We start from the raw sequence: 25,100 nt of genomic DNA, 5'->3' as shown, positions 1-25,100 counted from the left end.
TCATGGCTCAGAGACTACGGGAGCATTGAGGGGTGGCCCCAGTTCCACTTACCGAGCTGCTTCTCATTAGCTCCACCAGTTCATGTGCTTGGGCTGACATATTGCTGTAGAAAGAGCACAGAAGCATTTTAAATGCATGCTCTGAAAGCACATCATCTTCTTACTCTCCTAATCCTCATTTCAGTTAATCTTAGTGTCGGCAGACATCAGTATATGGAAAGTGATGCCTCAAAAGGATGAGCAAACTTAGAAGGATCAAGATCAGCATCAGTTGTCCAAGTGAATAGTCTGATGTGAAAGGGCTTCAGCTAGGATGGCTGCCAAGTGGCAGGCAACTGGAATGAATTCTTTCTGCCTCAGAGTTTGCTTAATTGCATTTTGTTTGGAGAAAACCACTAGTGCATAGAGATATTTAGATGCATCGATCCATCTGAAATCCAATGGAGGGAGGCTTGGTGCTTACACAGAAGCTGGGCACCTTACCAGCCTTCCTGATCTGGCCTTGAATTCCTATGGCTTGTCTTATGGCTGCAAGATATCGCTTATATTGTGGAACAGCCAGCCTAGAGAATCCCAGTCCAGCTCCAGGCGGGATGCAATCTCCGCAAAACAAAGTACAAATCATGCTGAGACACCGGCTGGAAGCTTGAGCTCCTGATGTACTAGCATGAGACTGTGCTTAAGCTAATAACCCCGTCTCTGCTGTCTAGCAGCTACAGAAATGTGGCTACATTATTTGCACTTTCAGAACTATACCGATTGCCCCAAGTCTTTGGTCAGGGCATCCACAAGCATTTAGTAGCTACACAGGCTTTGCTACCTATCCTGAAACTCTCTTGTAGCAAATTTAATGACTATTGAAAGTGTCACAAAGGCTTGGAAACAAATTCCATGAGTGTCCATAGAGGAGGCACAATGCAAGCAATAAACTCTTACATATTTTGGTTCTCAACAGACTAGTAGGGCTTTTCTTCAGGAGGAGAAAGGAATTAATTGCCAGCTGCTTATTCTGTTCTTTTTCTTTGCATTGCATACACAGTTAGTTTTTAATGCCATTAGGGTAGCAGTGGGCTTCTATTTGTTAGTTTGAGGTACACTGCCCAGAAATCAAGGAATAAAGGTGCGATGGTCATTAATTTTTTCTCATTTCAGATATGGCCCCATAGTGAATTAGGAATCTGCATACCAAAGGCTGGGCAGAAAAATATACCGGTAGAATTGGAAGCATAACTAAGACGTTATTAATTCTGGGTAAAAGTTAAGTGGAGAAAGGAGGTTTCTCTTTGTTTCTAATTCAGAAAAAGATACAAATAAATCCCCCAAATACTGAATTTAAATTTAACCAAATAAGTAATTCAGAAACATCAGACCATAGGAATGTGTTCAATACAAGTAGGTCATCAGTACTAACTCAACCTTAACATGCAGTTCAAAGGCAAAAAGTCAGCCCATGAGTTCTCATACCTTCATTCCTTCTCTGTTGTGATTGTGCTTACCGTGCTGTGGCGCCTCCCTCTGCAGCATTGAACCCAGCTGTCTCCTTAGAGCTGCCAGTGGAGAAGCCAAAGAGGTTCGGGTTGAATTTTTTCAAGATATCTTAAAAAGAGAAAACATGAGGCTTTTTACCTTCTACAGTACAACTGGCAGCATTGTCTCTTGCAGAAGTGCAAGCCAATTGGGTGGTGAGAATACAGACGTGGAGTTTCTCCTCATTCACTGTGACTTTACAGAAGCTATAGGCACACCTGCCTTGGAGACTTCAGTTACTGTCCAAACTTCAGTACTGCAAATAAATATCTCTGTGACTTCAAGAAGCCACTCTGGCAGCCCATTCAGGACATGCACCGGTTCCAGACAACTCACTAGTGTTGAATTTGAGTGCCAGAGTAATTGTGAATATTTTTCTTCCTGTTCCAGGAGTAGGTACTCAGAATACAGCCCTCTACCTCCCACTCCTCCAGCTACCTATCGATATAATAATATTTGTTGTAGACAACCGAATTTTATTCACATTTCTAGATTTCATCAAAAGCCTCGGCAGGGAAGCATGATGTCTGAAAATCGTTATTGTTACTGTGTCTGTAGTGCCATCCTAAACCTCTTTACAGAGTCTCATTTATAAAGCATAAATGAAACATGTTCCCTATTTTTCCTTAAACACAGCAGTGTGTGGTACAAAATAAAGCATATCAGAATCTTTTACAAGCAATGACAGGTATTGTCAAACTGCTCCACAGTGTGGATCACATACAAATAGCCAAACAATTGTGAACCAATTCCCCTCCAATTTATGGTCACACTGACCACTTAATAGCTTCTATAGTAACTACAGGGATCAATTACACGGAACACAGGACAAAAGGCTTATAGTAATTCCAGAATTTTTTTTCAGTGCAACGTAGCTTCTTGAAATCATCAGAAGGATCCATAACTTTGTCAACAGCCATCTCTAGATGGACCACTAATTGTTTCATAATCCTCCATTTGCCCACAACCACTACAGTCACTCACTAGAAAGTACAAAATGAAACAAGGGAAGAGCAGGTCTGCCATGAACTTCTGTCACCTTCAGCACATTTAGTCCTAACCATTTCTGTCAAAAGGACAATACAGTCACATGCAGATCCTGTGATGTGGAGGGGCTGAATCAACTTTAAAGCTAGACAGGTCAGTCTGGGTTTCAGTTGTGACTCACTAGAACTGCTCATATCCACAATAGATGGGCATCCCTCAATGTTCGCAAGGAAAACATGACCATTTCCAAATACTTCCTAGCATCCATTTTGACTTCTTTTAGAGTAATGCTCACCTTTCTCTTTTCTCACATTGATTTTCCAAGATACTCACTAGGTAAAGTAGTCTGGATCTCCAGGGTCTCATCACCTCCAATACTACAAAGGGAAAGAACAAAATCACCAAATAGGGTTAATCCTGCAACCATCTGTCTTATTATCACCATATGTTGCTGTAGCAGCCCGGGAAGGGAAAGAAAAAGATCAACCTAAAACATGACTAAGTAGATAAACCACAAGAATTCAGGGAGAACACTGAAAAGAGATTTCACATTAAATCAAGCAGGGCTTCAGCTAAGATAGAAGCTATGCCTCCACATTGGAAATAGGGCACAGTGGGAACTGATTCTTCATATAGACACGCAGGACGCTGCGCATCACAGAAAAGCATATTTCCTCATCAAAGTTGCTCCATATGACCTTGCTGAAACCTCATTTCTGTGAAGTTATGCATAGAAGAGAGACTGCATTACATCCTCATTAACCACCTATCTGGGATTTTGCAACACTGATGATGAAAAAACCCTTTGTTTCGCATTCAAAACTTGTCTGTGTGCATAGCCAATGTATTCTTACGCTACTTCTAGCAGCCTCTCATTAAGATATCTATGCCTGCAGATATGTACAAGGGAGGAAGAAAGGATGAAGGAAAGAATGCATACTTGCACACACACTTATCAACCAGACTTCCCTCCCTGTGAAGCAGGTAGTGCCCTTCCACTCCAGCGTGGATATTGATATTCACACCAAATCTGACATGTGCTGCATTTGTCCATTTTGCAATAGCAAAGTTGTTTGGGACATCTTCATTGAATATGCATGCAGTGCCCTCACCACGTTCATGTCAATTCACACGCAGACTGTCTAGCGGTAGGCACTGCGTTAGATAGTCACAGCAACAATAATATTTTGAACAGACTCCGGAGACACTAGCAAGAAGCTAAAGAAATTAATTCATATTAATCCAGTACCATCAGACACACAGGATCATACTTGTAGTGCTAAAGTCTGATCAGAAAAAAAAAAGCAACAATCCCTCCCTCTCAAAAAAACAAACACAAGCCCTCCACAAGAACCACTGCCTTTCTATTCCAGACCCGATTTCTCCAATCCTTACCATGCAATACTTGCTCCCAGCATCCTACCCCTGCATTTACATACTTAAGTATGTAACTACACAACCAGGTGACCCACAGTTATAACTGTTTCTGTGAGCAAAAATAGAGAAAGAGAAAATTGAGCATTTTCACCTCCAGGAACGTCCCCTCCACTCTGTTAGTAGATCAGTTGCTTTGGCTCCTACTGCAGTCTGGAAAAAATGGGAAGAATAATTTATAAGGTACTAGAAGGAAAAGCGCTACAAGGTTAGGTAAGACAGACATCATGATTTTAAAATGCTGAATCATTTTGGTAACTTTACTCTGCATCCAGCCAAGCTTTTATAATACCCCAGCTTTAGCATAAATGGTCCATGCCCTTATTCACCACCACACACTGGCCTGTGGGCAGCCCTGCGTCTCCTGTGCTTCAAATTCATGGCATTTCTCCTCATGTACAAAAGCAGCTCATCTAGATAGTAGGCCATGGATCATCAGATGAGATATAGTCCAGCCAGAAGGCGTGAGACTGGTAAGGTCAAGGACTTTAGAACTACTCCTCTAATATTGTTTTTTGCAACCCAGTGGGATCCAGGTTAAAAGCAATGGACCCAGATTAACAATAAGAGCTTCAGATTTGTTTAGATTTTTCTGATAGGAAATGCTCCATCCTGGCATTTCCTGAAGAAAGCTGATTTTGAGCAAGATTGAGTAATCAGAGGGAGAGGAGTGGGGGGAACATGACACCCCAAGTCCTAACCATATTGATGAAAATTTCCCAGCTAATTTTAGCCGTAAATAACTCAGGAGGGGAGATGCTTTTTAATTTGTCAAGAAAACAAATCTTTCATGTAAAATCCACTTTTCCTGTGCTGGACCCAGTCTGCTATTCTAACTTGGTGAGGTATATGCAGGATTTCTTTTCCCCCAATATAGATAAGCACGCTGGCATATCTGTTGCTTTCGTCAGGCATTGATGCTAAGAAGTCGGACAGACGCATTCTAGCCAGGGACAGGACTAAATTGCTCAATGTTTCATTAACTTCCAACTGCATCTAGACTGAGAGCAGCCTTCCTACAGCATGAACTTTAATATCTTCTAAAATAACTAAATAAATAAAGTTATCAGAACAAAGAAATTTTTGATGGATTTGAGTAGCTCACAGGACTGACACAGACCTCTAGCAAGGTCAGCACTCTGACTCACATTCATGACAGCAGTCGTGAAAATAGGTTCTTCTGGAGCTTTATAGTTTCCTAGTGGTTTCATTTAATTTTGTATTCTTCAAAAAGCCATGGTATCAATTCAGCCGTAAACATTGACTGCATTCAGGGCGCTCACAGGAAATATCAGGGGGAAAATCAATGCTTTAGTGGATCAAGGCAGATCTTTGCTGCTGCAGTCCCTCTATGCCAGTGATGGTTAGGCAGTACAAAATGTGCAGTGCTGCTGACTGTACTGTATTTCACGTGCGAGGGCTGTGTGTGCGTGCGCGTGTACACACATGTGGGAAATAATCTGTTAGTTTTTCTGGACCCCTGCTCCCAGAAATAAAAGCCTTAATAAAAAGCCCAGTCACACCTAGCTGTGGTTGTGGCAACTAATAGGGACTGCATGAATAATGGCAGGATGAAAAGCTGCCCTGCTCGCCTCTTGAGACAAGGACCTTGAGCTTCAGAGTCTGGTCCTTATGACTAGGACTCTCTGAGACACCTAATGTACCAAAGAATTAACATTTAACAAAGAAGAGATGTGTGCTAGTGCCTATGTCTAGCACTAGATGCAGGGGATGAAATCAAGCAATCCGTTTTAAGAGTCATGCCAACGGGTTGGAGGGAGACTTGCAGGGTCATTACTGAAGTCAACTAAGAAAAGCTCAGTGGTGGGGGAAGCGGGGAGGGGGGGCCAGGAAAGCCAGGATTACATCAGGCCAAGAACAATCAGCTTTAAAGTTAAGGAGGAGGAGGAGGAGGTGAAGACATGCACTCCTGTCTGTAGAAAAGCCAGGCCATTTAAACACTTCAGTCCCTTCAACTCCCTCTGAACTCTATAGGAGCTGAAGCTGCTAGAATGAACACTGGTTTAGCTCAGGAGTTAAAATTCATGGGAACTGTTGACACCAACATTTGCTTTCATCCCATCCCAGAACAATTCCATAGTGCTGCGAAATTCTGGAACTTTTCCTCAGAAAACTTTGGTGCAGATCTGCAGTATTCCCTGCTATTCTTTTCTGGAGCCTTTCTTTCCCATTCCTACTCCTTTGAGTTTGCATTTCTTTGTACGTGAAATACATCAGAGTTTTAACTGGAAAATGCCAAAACCAGGAAGCAACATCCGAAAGCAAAATTTTGAAATGCAGAAGTATCAGAATTAACTCAAGTGAGAAGCACTTCATTCTGCAATCAATTATTTCAGTAAGAATTTTCATCAAGATCTCTCATTGCATGAAAAACGCAAATTGCTTGCTCTTATTTTTTTTCAGAAAAGACTATTCCTGTAAGGCAGACATTTCCCTTTTCAAAAACACTTGAATAAACTGTGTGCAATAGAGAATATGATCCCATTCCTGTTCTGGCCTGAATTATTCATTACTGGATGACACAATTGCCTGTGTCACTCATATCCCTTCAGGCTATTTCTCTGTGAAGGGACACAGGTAGATGAGTTTTGCTTTGCCAAGCCAAAGCAATTTGCTTTCTATTGGATGATGTCTGACATGACCACATCTAGGTAACTGCTGCTCTCATTCTAAACATGGGTACACAGCAATACTCACAGTCAGGGAATCTCCCAGTGCTCCTATGACTTTGATATCAGCAGGTCGTAGCTCATGTACTGAAAAACAGTAGGAGAACAAAGCAGGATTGTTGACAACTGAGACAAAATAATGATCAGCAGAATAAAAATGCAAGTCTTTAGTTCCAATCTTATGGTATTTTGACAGACTTTAAGAGAGAACGAGCCTCAGGTTCTGTACGCCAGCTAGGCAAAAGGCATAACTTCTTGCCTTTGCTTGCAACAGTGTACTCAACTAACACAGAACTATATGGACCATAGAAAAAGCTTAGGAAAAAAAAAAGGAAAACAGATTAGATATGTTTAGGGACACATACACTCAAGCTCTTAATTGGTTTTCAGGTTTGGGTCATAGATCAATATTTCTTATTAGCAATCTCCCCACAAAGCCTTCCAACTATACACAGCACTCCTACTGCACTGCTTATCAAAGTAGGCTCATCACATAGGTCAAACTTGCTGAGCCACTAATCTACCTAAGCAATTTTAATTTGTCATGTTGCTGTGTGTGATACATGTACATGATAAATATGTTCACGTTTATCCACAGTGAACACACCTGATGTGATACAGAACTTACTGGGTATGGCAAGACAAGCTTTCTTCCTTTGCTGCTAAATATATCAGGTTTTATTGTTTTGCTTCCCATCTTGGATGTGCAATTTCAAGATCTTACTGTTTTTAAAAACAAAAGGTGAAATCTCTCTTATTTGTGTTCTTGGCTTATGAGTTCTTTCTCACCTGAAGTTGGGACGTGACTGGATGGAGCCCGTTCAGAACACAGCAGGTCACTGCCCCAATTCTGAAATGGGAAGTTACAAAATTGGTTCACCTTGTGGTTAGAAGATAATATGGAATTCATATATGGTTAATTGTACAGCGAAGGGCAAAAACAAGTCAAGACACGGATCACAGTTTGATGCCTAAATAGCTCAACAGTCCTTTCCTCTTCTTTGTAGAGTCCTGTCCAAATATTAATTACTTTTGGTGAAATTTTCTAGCCAAAGCATAAAATTTTTCCAAAGGAAAAACATTTCATCTAGAAAAATTCTTTATGAAAAAGTTCCATAAGAAGGATTATTTTTTACAGTCCTCTACAGACTGGAGATTTTCTCCATGACATAGAAGGTGAGGTCCCCATGTTTGATGTCCTACTCTGTCTCAAAAGACACCATATGTAAGAACAAAAACCCAAAAATCAACAATAAAATTCTCTGCAAAGTTATATTATATTAATGTAGAATCTTATTTTATTATTATTTCCCATGTGCCTCTCAGGAAATCTATTCTTTTCCTGGAAACTTTTATAAAGGGCTTGCTTTCACTGAATATAAAATTTGTAAAAATTTTGAAGCTTCAGAAGTTTCAGTAAAAGAGCTGTCCACCTCTACATTTTTTGACTTTGCCATACGTTTGTAGGTGATATAACAACTATTACGTTTATCCCACCAGCTGAGGAAATTGAGTCAACCACACATCACAGAACATCTTGGTTCACCAGCAGAGACAGCACTCGCACTTTTTAGTAGAGAACAACAATATTAGCTAAGAAGGTAGTGAGGAAAATTTTTAATTTTTATAGTGGGCAGTGTCTGCAAGAGCAAAGATATTTGCTTATGCTGATCTAAGAGCTGTTCCTGGTTGGAGTAAGAGGTTGGGCTAGGTATGTTCTGGGGTCCCTTCCAACCCCAAATATTCTACATTTGAACAATTCTACCATTCACAGGAAAACTACATGGGCCAGTGGTCTTCAGAAAGAATGGTTAGTGTTAAAAAATCAAGACAAATTATTCTTGTAAAAAACAGTCTAATAGGCTCTACTATCAGCCATCTAGCCAAAGGCTGGTTGCAGTGGTTGGAATGGACAGCTGAGTTTATATTTAGATCAGAGAAGAAACTGTTTCTTAACTCTCTTTACTGTTTCTTTCCTTTATCCTATCACTTCAAAAGCTATTGCTGTTGAGATTTAGTGGAAGTGGAAGAATGACCAAGGAGAAGTATGACTCTAGCTTCACAGATAAAAGTCCCATTTCAATATTGCAAATTATGGCTCGTGGAAACGGAACAGCTGTTGCTCTTTGCAGTCCTCAAGGCACACACAGGTTTTCATAAATTTGGGTGGGCCTGAAGACCACTCCCAGTAAGCCAAACTAGCCCAGCCAATTTTGACTGCCATCTCCACCCAGGCTTAGTCTGCAGACCTGCAGCTCTTTATCAAGAGCAAATAACGACCCCATCTCTTCAAGTCCTACACATCATTTGTTCCTTCGCATTCTTTTGTTTAATCTACCATGTGGTCGTTGGTCAGTAATGGTGGAAAGCGAATCCCTTTGAAAATGCATGCCTATCACCTTCGTATCTGGCTGTCTATCCAATATGTGAAGGTGACTGCCCTCTACAGGTTAAGCTTATCTGAGTGCATGGAAGTACAGTGGCTCAAGAAGAGAACATGCAAACCTTCCTCAGACCATTTCTGGACTCAGGGTTTTAAGTATCTTCTCTCTATTGCAAGGAACTTGCTATCTGAATTAATGATGCATCACAGATGACTTACTGCTTATCACAGTCTGATAAAATTGCACCAATTAATACAAGTCATTTTGTTCGGCTTTTAGGAAGAGTTTAACATTTGTTTACACAGGAAAAAATGCAATCCAAGGTAATTCTTCACTTTCTGAAGACTGGTAATAGCTAATCTTATCTATAAATTCAGAATGATGCGTAAACAGTCACCAGATACAGCTTTGCATAGTTCACCTAAAACACAGCAAAAGATGCACTGTTACCTCTACTGGCTCATTAGTAGGCTCCACAGGTGGATACGTGTAGTTGCCATTCTTGTATGTTCCCAGGAATGGTTTGTTCTAGAGAAAGAGGAATACAAAAATAAGATAAATTAGACAATAAACACATGGCACAGACCACAGCAAGTGATACCAAGACATCGCATCACCATGAAAGTAATGGCCTAAGCTGCAAAATAGGGAGTTGGATTTTGAAACCATGCTCCTTCCTTAAAATTCATAATCAAGATTTGTGTTCAGCACCTTACAGCAAAAATGAGATATGCCAGATCCAGACTGCAGTTTAGCATTAACTCTCCTAACTTTCCACAAATTACTTGGACTTTATTAGATGTTTAGTCCTTTCAGAAGACACTGATGTAAAATCCAGAGAAACCTGGGCAGATCTTCCTGTGTGAGCAGAGGGGAGATGAAAAATTGATTACCGAAAGGATCACTTTTTCTTCCAAGAGAGTCCATATCAATTGCATGGCTATTTTTGCCCTGTAGTAATGCACCATACACTCAGGAAGACATGCACATTGTACAGGCTAAAAGATTTCATCAGGATGCCCGCTCTTCTCAAGTAAAAGCAATTCCAATATCTGCATCAGGAGGTCTTACAAACCACTAAAATCAGAAGGCATATTTCATTGGTTAAAGACCCACTGCTATCTTCATGGACATGACAAGCTGAAGTAGGATTTTAAAACTGTTGTGAGAAAATGGGAACAATAAATGGAATTTGTGGGTGTCAGAATCTGAAATAATTTCCTACGTCGTTTAGTAACACAGAAGGTGAAATCCCCTGGAAACAGTCTATTTATTCCTATGTAGCACTGTTAAAACAGTCTTTACCCCAAGAGCTCTCTGAGCCAGAACAGCTACTGGTACTTCCATCAGTGACTTTTTCAAAGCACTGTGGGCTTACCATTTCTGAAAACAATGACCATATTTTCTTTGCAAGGCACATAAAACTTTTCTGTCTCTACTTCTCAAAGTGGCATCTTTAAATAGGAGTGGATTGAAGGAGAGAAATATAAAATCCACATCAAGTGGATGACACAGAAAGTGAGTCAATCGTTGCTGACTGCAGTGGTCATTTCCACGTGCTGATACCTAGCAACCGTACTGCAAGTTCATCAGCTTGTTTTATGACTGTAGAAGCAGCTTCCAAAGAGTCTGAAGTATCCCTGTTGTGGATCAGGCCAGGAAAAACAACTTGCCACTAATTCAAAAGAGAACAAATACTGGGGGTTTTCAGAGCCATTGTGGTGCCCAAATTTCATTGATTCTGATGGGAGAGTAAATGTAGCTCATTCTGTTTGCTGCTTGAGCTGCCTCTGTACTTTACAAACATAACAAGACACAACCTCTGCTGCAATTGGAAACACACAAGTCAGCATGTTGTCAGTTAGTACTCATTGGCACAGTAAAAGGCCCAGGGACACCAGTGCACTGGAGTACCGACCTGCTCGCACAGAGGGATGCAAAGAACAAAAATTTCCAGTAAATTTGTTTCAGGCATACCGAACTCCTGCTCTCTGCAGCAAGCACAAGCACATACAGCCAACTGATTCCCAGCTTCCATAACACTGGTAGTATTTACCTGAGTTGGGCAGTCGAGGACAATGTCATCCGTAAAATCAAAAGAGTCACCCTTCTGGTCTACAGGCTGCAACTAGAATGGAAGACAAAACCCGCTGTTTTGAAACCACGTCAGCTCATCTTACATTTGTATAACAATTCTAACCCAAGAAATCTAAATATACCTTTCAAATTTATATAAAGCTGCCTGTATTTACAGGCCTTGATCTACCCAAGGCTTAAATGCATCTACTTCTCAGAAAGAGCATGGCAACTGAGTAACAAAACAGCCAGGCTTAGAAAGAAGCTTAAAATGGGAAGTGGAAAGCTACACTGGATTTGTTTAAACTCTTAGAGGACTTTTTGGCAGGCACATGAAGTACCTTGGAATTTCGCCAGAAGGCAAGGTCGTAAACTCTTCTCTTACATAACAGACAAGACAACTAAGAGTCCCTCAACTTTTATAGCTAAGCTCCACCATGGCATGTCCAACAAAAGGTTGTTTATGTGCAGCAGATCACACCAAATTTAATTAGAGGTACTGATTGATGATTAAAACAATCACATCAGCTGTTAAGAAGTTACACTGAAGTATACAGAAGCTACCATCCAGCATCTGAATGCATAAGTACACCTACTGCACTGCAATAGTAAGTAAAATGAGTAGGCTTAAGCAATCTTTAATGCCACGTTTTTATTGAGCTATACTCATTTCCAAAGGTAGTAAAACTAAACTGAATTAAAGCCACTTCAATTCCTAATGAGATGTTCACAACACATGGATTTAAAACAAACACATGGATTTAAAGCAATCCATTTTAAATTGATGTATGCAGTTACAATTCTTTATTTGGTGGTTTCCCACATCAGCACACAGACACATCATCCTTATTGTCCTGCCTTTTACGACAGTGGGTGAAGCAAACAAAGCCTCTCAGCTGAAAACACGAATGACTGTGATCTTGGAGTGATCATGCACTTAGAGCACCTCTCTCTTGTTGATAGACTTTAAGAAGCAAGAGATTCTAGGCTGAGAGCGGAGCAAGAATTTTAGAGTATCTGACTAGCAAAGAGGAAAACCCACAAAATCTAGACTGATTCAGGCCTTCATTGTAATATTTATTACAGAGAATATTTTAATGTTAGTCAGGTCTATGTAAAAGACCTGGAGTCTTCACCTTACCATGGTATTCCAGAGAGCCCTGGCAAGCTGAGAATGGCCTTTCTGGCTTGGATGGAAGCAATCAGGTGAAAAGTAGGAGATATCTGGATGCCCATCCTACAAATGAAAGTGTAAAGGAAATGTGAGTGCAGAAGAATCCACGCTGCTCCAACTTGGCATTGATGAGGCCAAATCAGAGCCAGTAATAGGGAGGCTCATGCTCCTTGTTCTTGCTGCTCTAATGTGGAAAATCTCATGATTACCTGGTGATACAGTGTACTTCAGTGGATTCATAAGCCACAAAAAATGCTTAACTAGAGTTGCTTGGGTGAATTGAAGTGCAGATCCACCCAGAAATAGCAAACCCACCATTTTCAACTAAGTGTCTAGTGTCTGGGTTCTGCAATAAAGGTGGTTTCCTCTCCTCAGTCCATCATCAGAACTGGAAACCACTATGCTCTGCAGTACCTTTACATGGTAACAAGCATGTTATGGATGCTTTACCATAAACAAGAGAGTCCATCTGCTTTTTCACAGTTGTATCAGTTCTGCAAGTTTGAAGGAAATGGGTTTTGGAAAGTTAAATCTCTTATGTGAGTATTGAGATGAGAAGGAGTTTAGGTCACAGATGAATAAAACAATTTTTTGGTCGGAGCAGTCCTTCCTCAAAATGTAAGCAGGTTTTGATTCAGTTTGTTTGGTCTAGCTCCTTAGAGGACTGGCTCCAAAATTTGCATCTATATCTGATCTTTTGCCAAGTTTAGAGGCAGAGTTTTCAACAACAGAGTTCAGGAACATCTGAATGTTGCGCGAGATAAGAAGAAATAAAAACAGCATCCTGAGCTTTCTTAAAACCTGAGACTACAAAAAAAATCAGAAATATTTTGATGCTTCTGTTTATATTTCTGCATTCCTTACCTCAGTACCAAAACCCCAAGAAATTATTTTTATCAGGAACCAACTTGATAAACAAACAAAACAAAATAAAAAAACAAACCAAGAATCATCCTTCAACCCCCACCCCCCCCCCAAACTCCGAAGTCTGTTTTTCCTGGGAAGCTTTCAGCCCGTTTGCCAAAATTATCTGTAGCAGCATCTGAATGTTTCAAACTTATCACTAGCTACTGCCAGCATGTTCGGGATCACTTTGGATCAATTAAACTACAGCAATCCCAGCTCAAAATTTTGCCCCATCTGCTCTCAGTTTCAGGTGAGATGAGGAAGTGCAGATGCATATGACAATTATCAAATTTCAGTTTCAGAGAAGCTTTGAGTCATTTCCTATATATATACACTTCACTAAGACCTACCATTCAAGGTACTGAAATAAAATTCCCAATAACAGGTAAAAGGGCTTACTACAGAAAACTACTACTTCCACCAGATCATATGTAAAATTCTAATTCTTCCAGGCACAGAGAAAGAGTTATGGGACATGAAGAGGAGGCGATGCTGTAGACTCCAGTAAGCAATGCAGCTATGTTGTTTTAAGAACTATAATGTAATATATTAAAATATATTTAAGAACTATAATGTAATAAATTTTATATTTCCAGAAAGAAAAATATTTACATAACCTTGAGAAAGTACATAAACCTCTTAATTCAGGTTTTAATTTCTTTTTGAAAACAGTAGTTCATGTTGGCAGCACAATATCCAAAACAAAGAACTGTTAAAATATATGAAGAAGTCTAATGTGCCATACCAAAAAGAAACAAGTTCTAACCAGAAAAGCACAGAACAAGAAAAAAACATTTTGCATTTAGTCTCTAAAGATAAAATACCCACACTTAGTCCTTTGCTTGCAGAATTCTCTTTAGATCATACCTGATCAAGAGGAACCTTGAGATTTCGGAGGAAAGGTTGGATGATCACTGTGAAATTTTCATGAGTATCATATCTGCCAGACTCCACTAGTCTCCGAATCTCAAGCTGCAAGAAGCACAAAACCAGCCACTTAATAATCCATCAACATCTCTGGATCATAACTTTTTTTTTTTATTATTTTTGAGAACTCGAGAATTGGAAAGAAACTTATATTTCTTAGCTGTAATAGCTGCAGATGTTGGCAGAAGGTGAGTCTGGCAAAGCGGCCAAGAATGCTGGAATATAATACTGCAACTGACTGTGGGGGACCGGATTTTGACAAATAACTCCCACCTATCTATCTGTTCTAGAAAACAATTTTTCTAAAGAGTTTGTCTGCTGGTTTTGGTCATATGGATTTTGGATAACATCAAATTACCTCCTGTTTAGGTGATAGGTCTTATTTGGGTAAAATATTGCTATGGTATGTTGCTTGGTAATAAAGACCTCACCTCAACTGGAGACAAAGTAACTGCACCACTATTGATAAACTTACTTGGTAAGCTCTGGTGGCTTCTCCTACCATTGCTAAATTTGGTGAGTTTTCTTCTCCTGCGAGAACACAGCTACACATATAACTGTGGGAGAGGTTAAAGCAGAAAACAGGAAAAGAGAAAGTTAGAGACCTGAGAATGCACGTCACCCTTTGCCACCCAATGCCCTCATGACATGGGAGAAACAAGGAAACTTGTACAGTCCAGTTTCTGTGAAAATGTTTTATCGTCCTTGCCAGTGATCACAATTTCAACCTTCAGTTTTATTTTCTGCCTCACATGAATGATACTACTCTACATCAGTTCAGTTTCAGCCCCAGGTATATCAAAGCGATGTACAGTGTACTATGATACAGGCCTTGCAGCCTGAAAGACGTGCATGCCAGTCCATCCAGAACTAGTAAACAGATCTTTGAAACATACTGGCTACATTACCTGTGAGATGATACCTTTTTAATCAACAATTCCTTTGGCATTTCCAAGACAGAATTTGTTCCTGCCCAGAGGATCAGCAAAGAATGCAAACTACTCATTGCAGTAAAGCTCACCTTGCAGAACCCTGTATAAATAATTTTAACCTAGGTTCGGTGAGGTGTACATTATGTATCACAGGAAACCTTAAGATTTCTAGACATGAACAAAATACACAGGTCCTCTGACAGCACTTCAATCAAAGCCATCAAGTAGGGTGATGTCAGCATTGCATGGGACATACGTGGGACTGCAGTACATTTGAACATCACTTCAAATGATGAGAGAAGCATGGAATAAGAACATGCTTTATCATTGTGGACAGTAAGCTCAGGTACAAAAGGAAGTCAAACAAGCCTTACTCTGACATGTAAGTGGGGCACTGAGCTTCAGTATTCACAAACAACTGTCTCAGAGGGAGGACGTCCATCACTTCAATCAGACTCACTAGAGCTTTTGGAACCTGAAAGGTAAGTCAGACTTAACTTAGAAGGAACTGGTTATGCAGACCACAGTATATTTATTTTAACCAAAAGTCCAGCCATTGGACATCCCTTCCCTTTCTTCATTTTTAGAAGGAGAGGAAAAGAAAAAGGAGAGGAGAAGGAAAAAAAACCCACCAAACTTCCTCAAGTCATAGAATCATAGAATTGTTACAATTGGAAAAAACCTTTAAGGTGATGAAGTCCAATTGTTAACCCAGCACTACCAAGTTCACCACTAAACTATGTCCCTAAGCACCACATCTACGCATCTTTCAAATATTTCTAGGTGTATGGTGACTCAACCACTTTCCAGGGCAGCTGGTTCCAATGATTGACGACTCTTTTAGTGAAGCAATTTTTCCTAATATCCACTCAAGACCTCCTTTGGCACAACTTGAGGCTATTTCCTCTTGTCCTACCGCTTGTTACTTGAGAGAAAAGACTGACACCCACCTCACTACAACCTCCTTTCAGGTAGTTGTAGCAAGTGATAAGGTCTCCCCTCAGCCTCCTTTTCTGCAGACTAAACAGCTCCAGTCCCCTCAGCCACTCATCATAAGATTTTTTTTCTCTAGACCCTTCACCAGCTTTGTTGCCCATCTCTGGACACGGTTCAGCACCTCATCTTTTGATTCTTCTCCCAGTACCACGGTCCAATGTTACCATCTGTCATTTCAGATTGCATCTCACTACTTTTAGATAGACAAGACAAAATAATATGCTTTTGTAAAAGTTAATGGAGTACGTTTGGTACCAGAATGGAAAAAAACAAACAAACAAACAAACAAATCAAACAAACAGAAGAGCTAGGACCAGTACTAGCTAGAATTCCACGACAATTTCACAGCACTTGCCTGCTTGTGCAGAATATCAAGAGTTTCCCGAATCCTGCTGGTGAAATTCACAGCTGAGTAGTGATCCTGATAGAAACAAAAGAGAAGAGATTACTGCTAATGGAGACACAAGGCATTTTGGTTGGGAGACTGGAGAATCGTGTTAATTCACTTCCTTTTCTGCCATACAACACTGTTGTCAGTACAATGTTCTTGCTTCTTTCTAGAGACTAGGGATTTTAAGCATATTAATTAATCTAAAATGTAGAAAGACTCAGTGAAATTTTTGATTTAAAGTAAACCTTGTTGAATAGTGGTATATTTAACTCAAATCCACTGGGTCCTTCCTGTAAATACACAGGAAGGACTCCAACGTGGATGCATGCTGAAAAGCATGAACCAAGCAGCCATAGGTGTGCTCAACAGCCAGCTGGTAAGATCTTGTAAAATGAGGTGAAATCATTGCTAATCAAGGTCATACCTGTAAATAAAGCTATAAAACCTGGCAGCAGCAGCAAAGATGCTTAGCAAGGCTCCTGCAGCAGTAGCAAATTTCTCAAACAGAATGTGTTGCAGAAGAATTGAAAATGCTTGGAAGAAGTTAGCATATTAAAGGCAAGAGAGTAAGAGCTGGCTGTGAAATGTGGTCTCTCCCTGCCACCTGTCCACTCAGCTCCCATTGTGTCCTTATGGCAGCCCTAAAGTCCTCTCCACAATCCCGAGAAGCATAAAATTCAAACGATATCGAGCACTGCAACAATTTCCCTCACACATACCTCACCTGTTCCTTATACCTCCCTACGCTGTCAGTTACGGGGTGATGACAATTGTAGGATTTAACCAGTGTAGCAGTATAATTCTCTCTCAGATGTCTAAAGAGGCCACACTAGCAATAGAGCAGATACATCAGAGGAGTGAAGATTTTCTTCCCTTAGATTTTGTGCCCATGGTCAAAAGACAGTAACAAGGAAACAGGGTCTTATCCTGGAGTAGGCTAGAGAGAGCACAACCATCCTCCTCCATTGCTGGTGACTGATTTTACATCAGGGCACTGTCAGCAGCAACCACAATCAAAATAATAGAGCAGCATATATAACTCATGCTGTCTCTGTGAAGGCTCTAAGGATCCATGCATCTCCCTTGACATGTTTCAACACCAACACTACAGTCCCACTACAGTTTCTGTTAACCATTTCTACTACTCACAGAGTCTTTGCAATAGTTGCACAGATCGTTGGCTCCAATAAACACCGTTATTAGCTTCCAGTCAGCACTGAAGTCAATTCTCTGTGCAGTAAAGAAGATAATAACAAGGAATTTCTTTGACTTTGTGACACATGCATGGTATTGCAGGTAGATCTATGGTGTAAGGTAACATGCACTTCTTTTCATGCTGTAAGATTAAAGGAGTCCCAGACAACTTACAGGATCAGTTTCCATTAGTCTCAGGAGATTTCTTGCTTGGGCTGGTAAGTGCCTGTGAAGAAGGACAGCTAGTGAGTGAAAAAAATGCCTTTATGGAAGATTACGCCTTATGAAGATTAAGGTTCTTCAAACACCTTAAATCAACCTGTCAGAAGAGCTGAGTGAGGATACAGTACAATTCTCATGTGGCCATGATCAAATTACATGTTTACATCTTTGTGGGAAGTCAACATCAAATTGAACTTGAATACTGATTTTACTCCAGTAACTAGTCTGGAACTGTAAGTTTAGCTTCTCTTACAGTGCACTTAGTACCTGAACCAGCTGAAAAGCCAGATACAGCAACATGTTGGTAAGCAGATTTCCTATCTAGAACTAGGCTGCTGTCAATCAATTCCCTCTGGACTAAAACAACAAGGGAATCCAAAGTCCCAATAATTAACTGACCTCTTCAGTTATGTTGTTACATACACCATAGCTCAACCCCCTGCAAAGGTGAATTGTTTCAGAGTTCACTGTGCACATCTCCATAATTTCCGTGACTTGCACTGAGAGTCAAAACTTAATTTTCAATTGTATAAAACACTTCTGTATCTTTCCTGCATAATTAAAATCCAAGCAACTTTCAAAGTTACTCAGACAAGTTAAGATGACAACTTTGCTGGTTTCCAATAGCCAAGCAGTATTCTTTCTGTGTCTTTTGTATAGGTACACGTATGTATGTATGCATGTAAACTGCCATGAATTTTGCATTACCTATGCTAAACACTACAACTTTGTTTGACTGCCCCGACAAGTTGATCCTCAAATATGCATAGAAAAGAGAATGTGGTTGGAAGTCTTGGCTTTCAAGGCAACTCTGTGGTATGGCATGAGCTGCACCTCCCTTCAGGCTCTTGTTAAAAACACTTGGCTGAACGTCTATCATTTCTGGAAGCATATCAGCTGACATTAACAAGCACGACACTTGTTTTTTTGTGGCAGCCAGATATTAGCTCTCCTCTGCAATGCTGTTTACTGTAGGAATAGGAGGTATCTCTTACTACCTTTCTCCAATCAAATACTAATCTAACACTAACATAAGAGTCATTTACTTGGGAATGAGCCCTTTCACAAATCTACTTGTGACATAGACACTGCATGCATGTAATATTTCTGTTCACTGTTACCCTTGTTCAATGTCATAACCTACTTATTTACACGCCAAAGCTATCACAAGCCACAAGTGGTCATGATTTCCTACAGTCCTACTGTGGAATTATGTAAGCTAGGGCATTGACTTTAATATCGATCCAGAGGAAAATGCCAGTTATTTAGCTGACAGTCCACAACACCTTCAATTTCTCATCCAATCACTGAAGTGCTGATGCACCCTAAGCCAATACGGTTATTAAGATCCAACAACATCTCAAACAAAGCAGTGCCAGCAATCACCCATCCTTGAGCTGTAGTCTCCACCAAATTTAGATCTAAATCAATAGAAACAGTTCGCTAATGGGAAATACAGTTATCAACCGTTCCTCTCACCTGTCTTCTCCTTTCAGTCTTAAAATTTTAACCTGCTTTTTTTTCCACATGAAATCCTAAATCTCAGCCAGGCTCTGCTTCAGCAACGTGCCTCAAATCTATCTTTAACTCCAGCATGTGTGTAAGCACTTGGGCAATGAACGCAGGTAGGCTTAGGAATGTTTTTCTGAATGAGACCTGCATTGTTACACTACCATCAAGTTCACTAAGGAGTTCTTCGAAGTAGCCACTGTTTCCATTTAAGAAACTCTTACATCGGATTTCCAAAAGCTGCTAAGAATACAGAACTACCTGTTAATAAATTCTCATGAATAGCTGAGTCAGAGCCATAATTCTTGCATGTGTTTCACTGACAGACACAGATACAGTCACTAATCTCTAGAAAGCAAAATCCCTTCTCTCAGGTATCAGGGGCCTGTAGGATATATCAGGGCACTTAGCAAACTCTCTCTGTTAGGAAATCCAAGTATTTACTGAGATTGATGGTATGAGTCAGAAGTTACTCAAGGCCTCAAGGATAGCAATAAAAATACCTGATAAATCCTAACAGTCTTTCCATAGATATAGCAAACTTGAACAATTCATTTGACTTCTGAAATTTACTTCCAAGACCTCTTTGAGAAGTAAGAGAAACTTTTCTTTAAACAAACAAACAGATTAAGGTCTGGGTAATATCAAGTAACAATGTTAAACCCAGGCATGGTCTGCCAGAACCTGTGCCCAAACTGTGACTGCATTCCAGCAACCATCTGCTTTGTTAATTAAAGAGCACTGACTCGTTCAACAAGAAGCCAGGGATTTCTAGGACAAGCAGTACAGAAAAGCTCGACTCATGCAGCCTCCCAGGTGTGACTAAAAGCAAAGAGACATATTCAGATGACTGCAAGACATTACAATCCCTATTATATCAGCAGAACTGGCCACCACCACACCAGGTCTACAACGTACCGAGCCCCACAAATGACAAACAGGAATTCTTTCTTCACATTCTAGACTGAGGCTAGGCTTTTATTCCTCTCTTTCAACCATTCTTGCTTGTTTATCCAGAAACCCTGAGGCCAGAATTATGAGAGATTTCATCTATTATACTTTGTCTTCTATTATCTCTTCAACAATTCACTATATGCTAATTTTCTAAAAACATCCATACTCTCAGAGATCTGTTGACAGATAAATGGATAAATTAATAGATGTTGAATAGGAATAGGAGAAATCGTCACCACCAAACAATTCCTGCCAGTTTCTTGTTTGCTGATCTCATAACTGGGATTGTTGGTTTTCTTTGAAAGTTCAGCTGTGAAATAAGCCCATACATTTAACTTGTTTTGAGCCAATTTTTGGCTAACTAGACTGATTTTGCCTGCTATTCTGAGCAAACTGCTTCATGTGACAGCACATGAGGAAGTTAAAAGAGAATTAGATGAAGCATCCATCACCTGAAAACATAAACCAAAAAGCTACATACTCAGCCTCTGCTCCAGGAATGGCCTGGTTAAGGAATGCATTTGAATCATTTGCACTCCCAGTACCGGTCGAGTAGCCCATGATCATACTATTGAATTCTCGAAGGATGTCTGAAAAAGAAAGATGGCAATGAAGGGAAAATGCCTACATATGCTTCCTGACTACAGGGACTAGCACACTCGAGCACTGCCACAACTTTTCCCTATAATAGCACAGCTGTTACAGCCTCCACTCAGCTAGTTGCATCCACCAAGCAGCAGTGAGAGAAACCAACCATCAGCTAGCAGCAACTGAGAGAGCAGTGTGCTCCCTGTGCCCTGCACTGTCACTGCTGGATAAGATGAGCAGAATTGAGGACTACCATGTGCAGTTATCTTCCGTATTGTAGTGGCTAAAGCCTAAAATAACATTCTCAGTCATATGATTGTGGCTTCCTGAAGCAAGCCTGAAAGAGGCTTAAGCCTAGCAAGACCTTGTTTTCAAGCTAGAGAATCTGGGTCTGCTTAATGGCTGTGCAAAGTCTGATATTACTAACAAATATGAAGAAGAAGGGCTCAGATGCACAGTTCTGATAAAATCCCACCACGTTCTCCTTTATCTCCACAGTAGTTTCCAAAAGGATGTTGATAGGGTAATTCACAGCTGAGACTGAAAATGGTTGCATTATAAACTATAAAAGGTTCCTTAATTTCAAAGGCTGAATTTAACCACACTTTAATGACAGCTTTGTCAAATGTAATAGCAATCTTTAAATCAATTCATTGCTTATTCTAATTATATTCTTGTTATTTTTTTCTTTTGTAATAAATGGGCAGCACACAGCAGGACAGTTTACTGGCCCTCTTCAAATGGAAGTTTATTATTATAGTTGATCCAAACTGAAACTCCAGTGGCTTTACATTAACAGTAGGCTGAGCGATGAGAAGTTGTGTGTTTCAGTGAAAAGAAAGTTGAAATGTTTTCCTTCTGGTTACTTTTAACAAAGAGGTATACTTTACGCAAACACGTCTTTTTGGAGAAAGCTGTGGTGGAATATTTATTAAAAGCAAATATTAATTGCATCACAAGCATGGACATAACAAACTTATTTATAATTTCAAATAATGCTCACACAGTTGAAAAGGGAGAGGGAAAAGAGAAGAAGGGAACTTCTAGCTGCTCCTCAGCTTCACTGGTGAAGCCACCTTTTTTAGTCATTAGTCTTAACATGTTGCTTCTTTGAAGGGTAGTTCTTGTTAATTACACTAAAACAGCTTTGAGATCCTTAAGATTTCTCTTTAAATGTATCAGAAATCAGCCCATTCCTTCTCTTCAATTGTGCCAAATAGATCTAGCAAAGCATTTACTTACTAGGTAGAGTTGTCACATTCTGTAATGATGCATCTCCACCAATACTAAAATGAGAAAGAAAAATCCCAGTCACTCATCTCCTAGCTGGCCGAGGACAATAACCAAAGTGAAAATCTACTATGCATTCTGAGAAAAAGCAAAGGGTGATTAGTTTGCTAACCATTAAGCTATCAGATTATGTAGAGAGGACAGAAGTGGAAGTGCTATTGGGGAGAACAGCTGACATTTCAGTGGTAAAGATGCTTGTCAGAAGGGTGAAGGATGTTGCAGCTGTACGGGTGTATAGTTGATTATCATGAAATGGCAGAAAAATGCCTGGGACGGCTATATACTTGCATAATTGAGCCCTAAAGTACTGCAGATTAGAAGGCTGACTTTGAGGCTGGTTCCAGCCTCATGAAGCCACTCTAAGGCAGCACCATACAGCCAGTCCCTAGGTGACAAGAGAGCTGCATCAGCAGCTCCTAAGTCTCTTCTGCTTCCTATACAGAGATATGTTTTCTCCAGCTTTGCAATTGCTGGAACACACCGAGGCCATAGTCCAGCCTATGGACAGGGGTTAGCAAAAACCTGCTCCAGTCAGTGTCAACTGAGCTACATCATCAAGTAAAATAAATATGTTCTTTTGAACTATTTGCTGCATCTGGTAGAAATTCTCCAGTTAAACTGTTTTCCGTGGTGCTACAAAAAGTTCAGAAATACATTTTGTGACATCCCCAAAATCAACCAGTTCTGATTTGTTTGTTCCAGTGATTTTTCTCAAATTTTCCAAATTTGCATCCCACCAAAAAAGAAAATAATCTATCACAAACAATCAAAGATGAAAGCATGAGAGAAGTCGAAAAGCTAACTTAAAATTCACTGCTGAAAACATTTTTTGTGAAGCCACCTTTATGACAGATTCTTTATCTTGAAACATCTTCACAAGAAATGCTAGCCCAAGAAGCAACTTTTTATTCAACTTTCTGACAGCTGAAAGCCACAAAACATGTGCACGAAAGTAATAGTAACATAAGAGAATACACATCTCCTTATCACTATGGCTGAAGACTCACCTCCAAGACAGTCCCCGGTACTGAGTGCCCAAATCCAGGAGATTATCTGAGGCAATTCCTGTACCAGCCTGGACATTATTTTTCATTAATTAAATCAAGTTAAAACACAATTACTAATACAACAGTTAATCTTACATAGTAAGAATGTATTTACTTTCGAACACTTCTCTTCCAAAGCTTTAGAAGGCATCTGTCTTTTCCCTAAACTTCCTCCTGAAGAACACATTAACACCTTTCATAATGATTTATGAGCATCATACTGTATAGACATACAAAATATATGATGAATCCGTGGAATACAGGCTTTATTCTCAGTGTTTTGATGAGCCGAATAACTCATTTATGGTTGCATTACTCAATGATGAAAATGTCTCAAACACACATAAAACTTTGTGTCTAGTAATAAGAAATACTATATAAACTCAACAGAGAAAACAAACATCTTGGAAAGAAGCATCATAATAACACTGATTTGAAAAGTATTATGCTAAATGGAGAAACTTACAGTGGTACTACAGCAGGGAGAAAAGCATTCTGTACTTATCTTGAAGAAAGAGGCAAGCTAGGAACTCCATCCTCTCTAAAACTCCACCAGAATTCAGAAGCAAGGGGCCTAACAGATGTAACTTCATAGTTCTATGTTAAATTTGGGAACCGGGTAGTACTTCAGTACAGCACAAGACCAGCCAGGCTATTTGCTGCTACTTCAGATTAAACCACAATACCACATTTTTCATCTCTGTATTAGACTTCTTGAATTAATGGAAGACTGGTGTTCAGAATAACTGTGCATGGGCCAGGTGCAGGTATGAGACAGCAATTCCCCACTGCACTTTCTATGATAGTAGATTTTATTCTCAGCTCCTACAGACTTACTTAGAAGCAGAAACAGCTGCAGGGTCCTGGATATTATAATATGACAACTACAGCTATATACAGAATATTTTCCATTTGTCAATATTGCAGGTTTGCCTTCAAATACTTCTATTTATTTCAGTAGCCTCCTGTATGTAGGAGTTTTAGCAACACGCCTGCCAAAGAGTTGTGAGGGCTTCGTGGCTTGTAAACACCATGTCTTTGTTGTTAAGGCTCAGAGAAACCTATGTTCCAGTTACATCTTTCTACCCGATGTTTCGTTTTTGTTGGCTGTAGAGTTTCATTCATTGACCAGTATGAAAACATTAGGAAGAAAGACATAACTGAAATACAGGATGTCTGGACCTTGAGATATGTTACTTCTAGGCTACCAAAGATAATCATCCTCAGTAAGAACTACATCTTGATAAAGAAAACAGGCATAATAAAAAGAATGAATATATCCTTAAATAGATAGAGCCAGAGAGCTCTCACCTCTGTATATCCTTATCTCATTATTGCTAAAATGAGTAAAATGCTACAAAGCAGACATCCCTGAGTCACGCTGTTCTTGAAAGAACTGAGGTGAAAGTACACAGTCACAAGTTTCAGAAAAACTTTAAAAAACACAGTAACCTAAGGCTCGTCGCATTAGTTTCATCATCTGATCTCTTCTGTCTCCAATTCAGCAAACTATTTAAGCACCTCTTTAAAGGGTTTGCCTGTCTTTTTGCCTGAGTTCAAAAGCATGTGATTATGTGCGTGGGGGGAACATTGTGCTGGAGAACTGACATCTTCTTTCTTGTTCTTGCTGCTAGATCTATTATCATACGTGAATGAATGGATCTTTGCTTCTAGGTACAACAGCTATTTCCCCTCCACTGGAGCAGGCACCTGTTTGTACTTCTAACAAGAGAACCTTAAAACCAGTATCATCTTACCGTCAAAGAATCTCCAAGGGCTGCTATAATTTTCACATCAGCTGGCTTTAGGGTATGCACTGCAAAGGAAAGAGATGCAGTTGAACCTGGATAGGAAATAGATATTATTTTTCACC

At 39.9% G+C, this 25,100-nt stretch overlaps 1 protein-coding gene across 3 annotated transcripts in view; it reads right to left on the bottom strand.

Moving 5' to 3' along the window:
* PLB1 (phospholipase B1) overlaps positions 1-25,100 on the bottom strand; it is a 93,575-nt gene that overhangs the window by 15,708 nt on the left and 52,767 nt on the right. For all 3 annotated transcript variants that reach the window (XM_054063971.1, XM_054063972.1, XM_054063973.1), the window contains 19 exons: positions 24,985-25,043; positions 23,189-23,256; positions 22,134-22,177; positions 20,785-20,893; positions 17,793-17,844; positions 17,574-17,654; positions 16,389-16,454; positions 15,412-15,512; positions 14,581-14,662; positions 14,046-14,150; positions 12,240-12,335; positions 11,079-11,150; positions 9,473-9,550; positions 7,428-7,488; positions 6,667-6,725; positions 4,043-4,101; positions 2,848-2,891; positions 1,497-1,596; positions 53-104 (listed from right to left, as the gene is read on the bottom strand). In XM_054063971.1, the coding sequence (XP_053919946.1) occupies positions 53-104; positions 1,497-1,596; positions 2,848-2,891; positions 4,043-4,101; positions 6,667-6,725; positions 7,428-7,488; positions 9,473-9,550; positions 11,079-11,150; positions 12,240-12,335; positions 14,046-14,150; positions 14,581-14,662; positions 15,412-15,512; positions 16,389-16,454; positions 17,574-17,654; positions 17,793-17,844; positions 20,785-20,893; positions 22,134-22,177; positions 23,189-23,256; positions 24,985-25,043 (1,388 nt within the window). The remainder of the gene's footprint in view (positions 1-52; positions 105-1,496; positions 1,597-2,847; positions 2,892-4,042; positions 4,102-6,666; positions 6,726-7,427; positions 7,489-9,472; positions 9,551-11,078; positions 11,151-12,239; positions 12,336-14,045; positions 14,151-14,580; positions 14,663-15,411; positions 15,513-16,388; positions 16,455-17,573; positions 17,655-17,792; positions 17,845-20,784; positions 20,894-22,133; positions 22,178-23,188; positions 23,257-24,984; positions 25,044-25,100) is intronic.

This window comes from Cuculus canorus, chromosome 3 (assembly GCF_017976375.1).
Source record: "Cuculus canorus isolate bCucCan1 chromosome 3, bCucCan1.pri, whole genome shotgun sequence".
Classification (NCBI taxonomy): Eukaryota; Metazoa; Chordata; class Aves; order Cuculiformes; family Cuculidae; genus Cuculus; species Cuculus canorus.
This window is presented reverse-complemented; position numbering and strand designations above follow the sequence as displayed.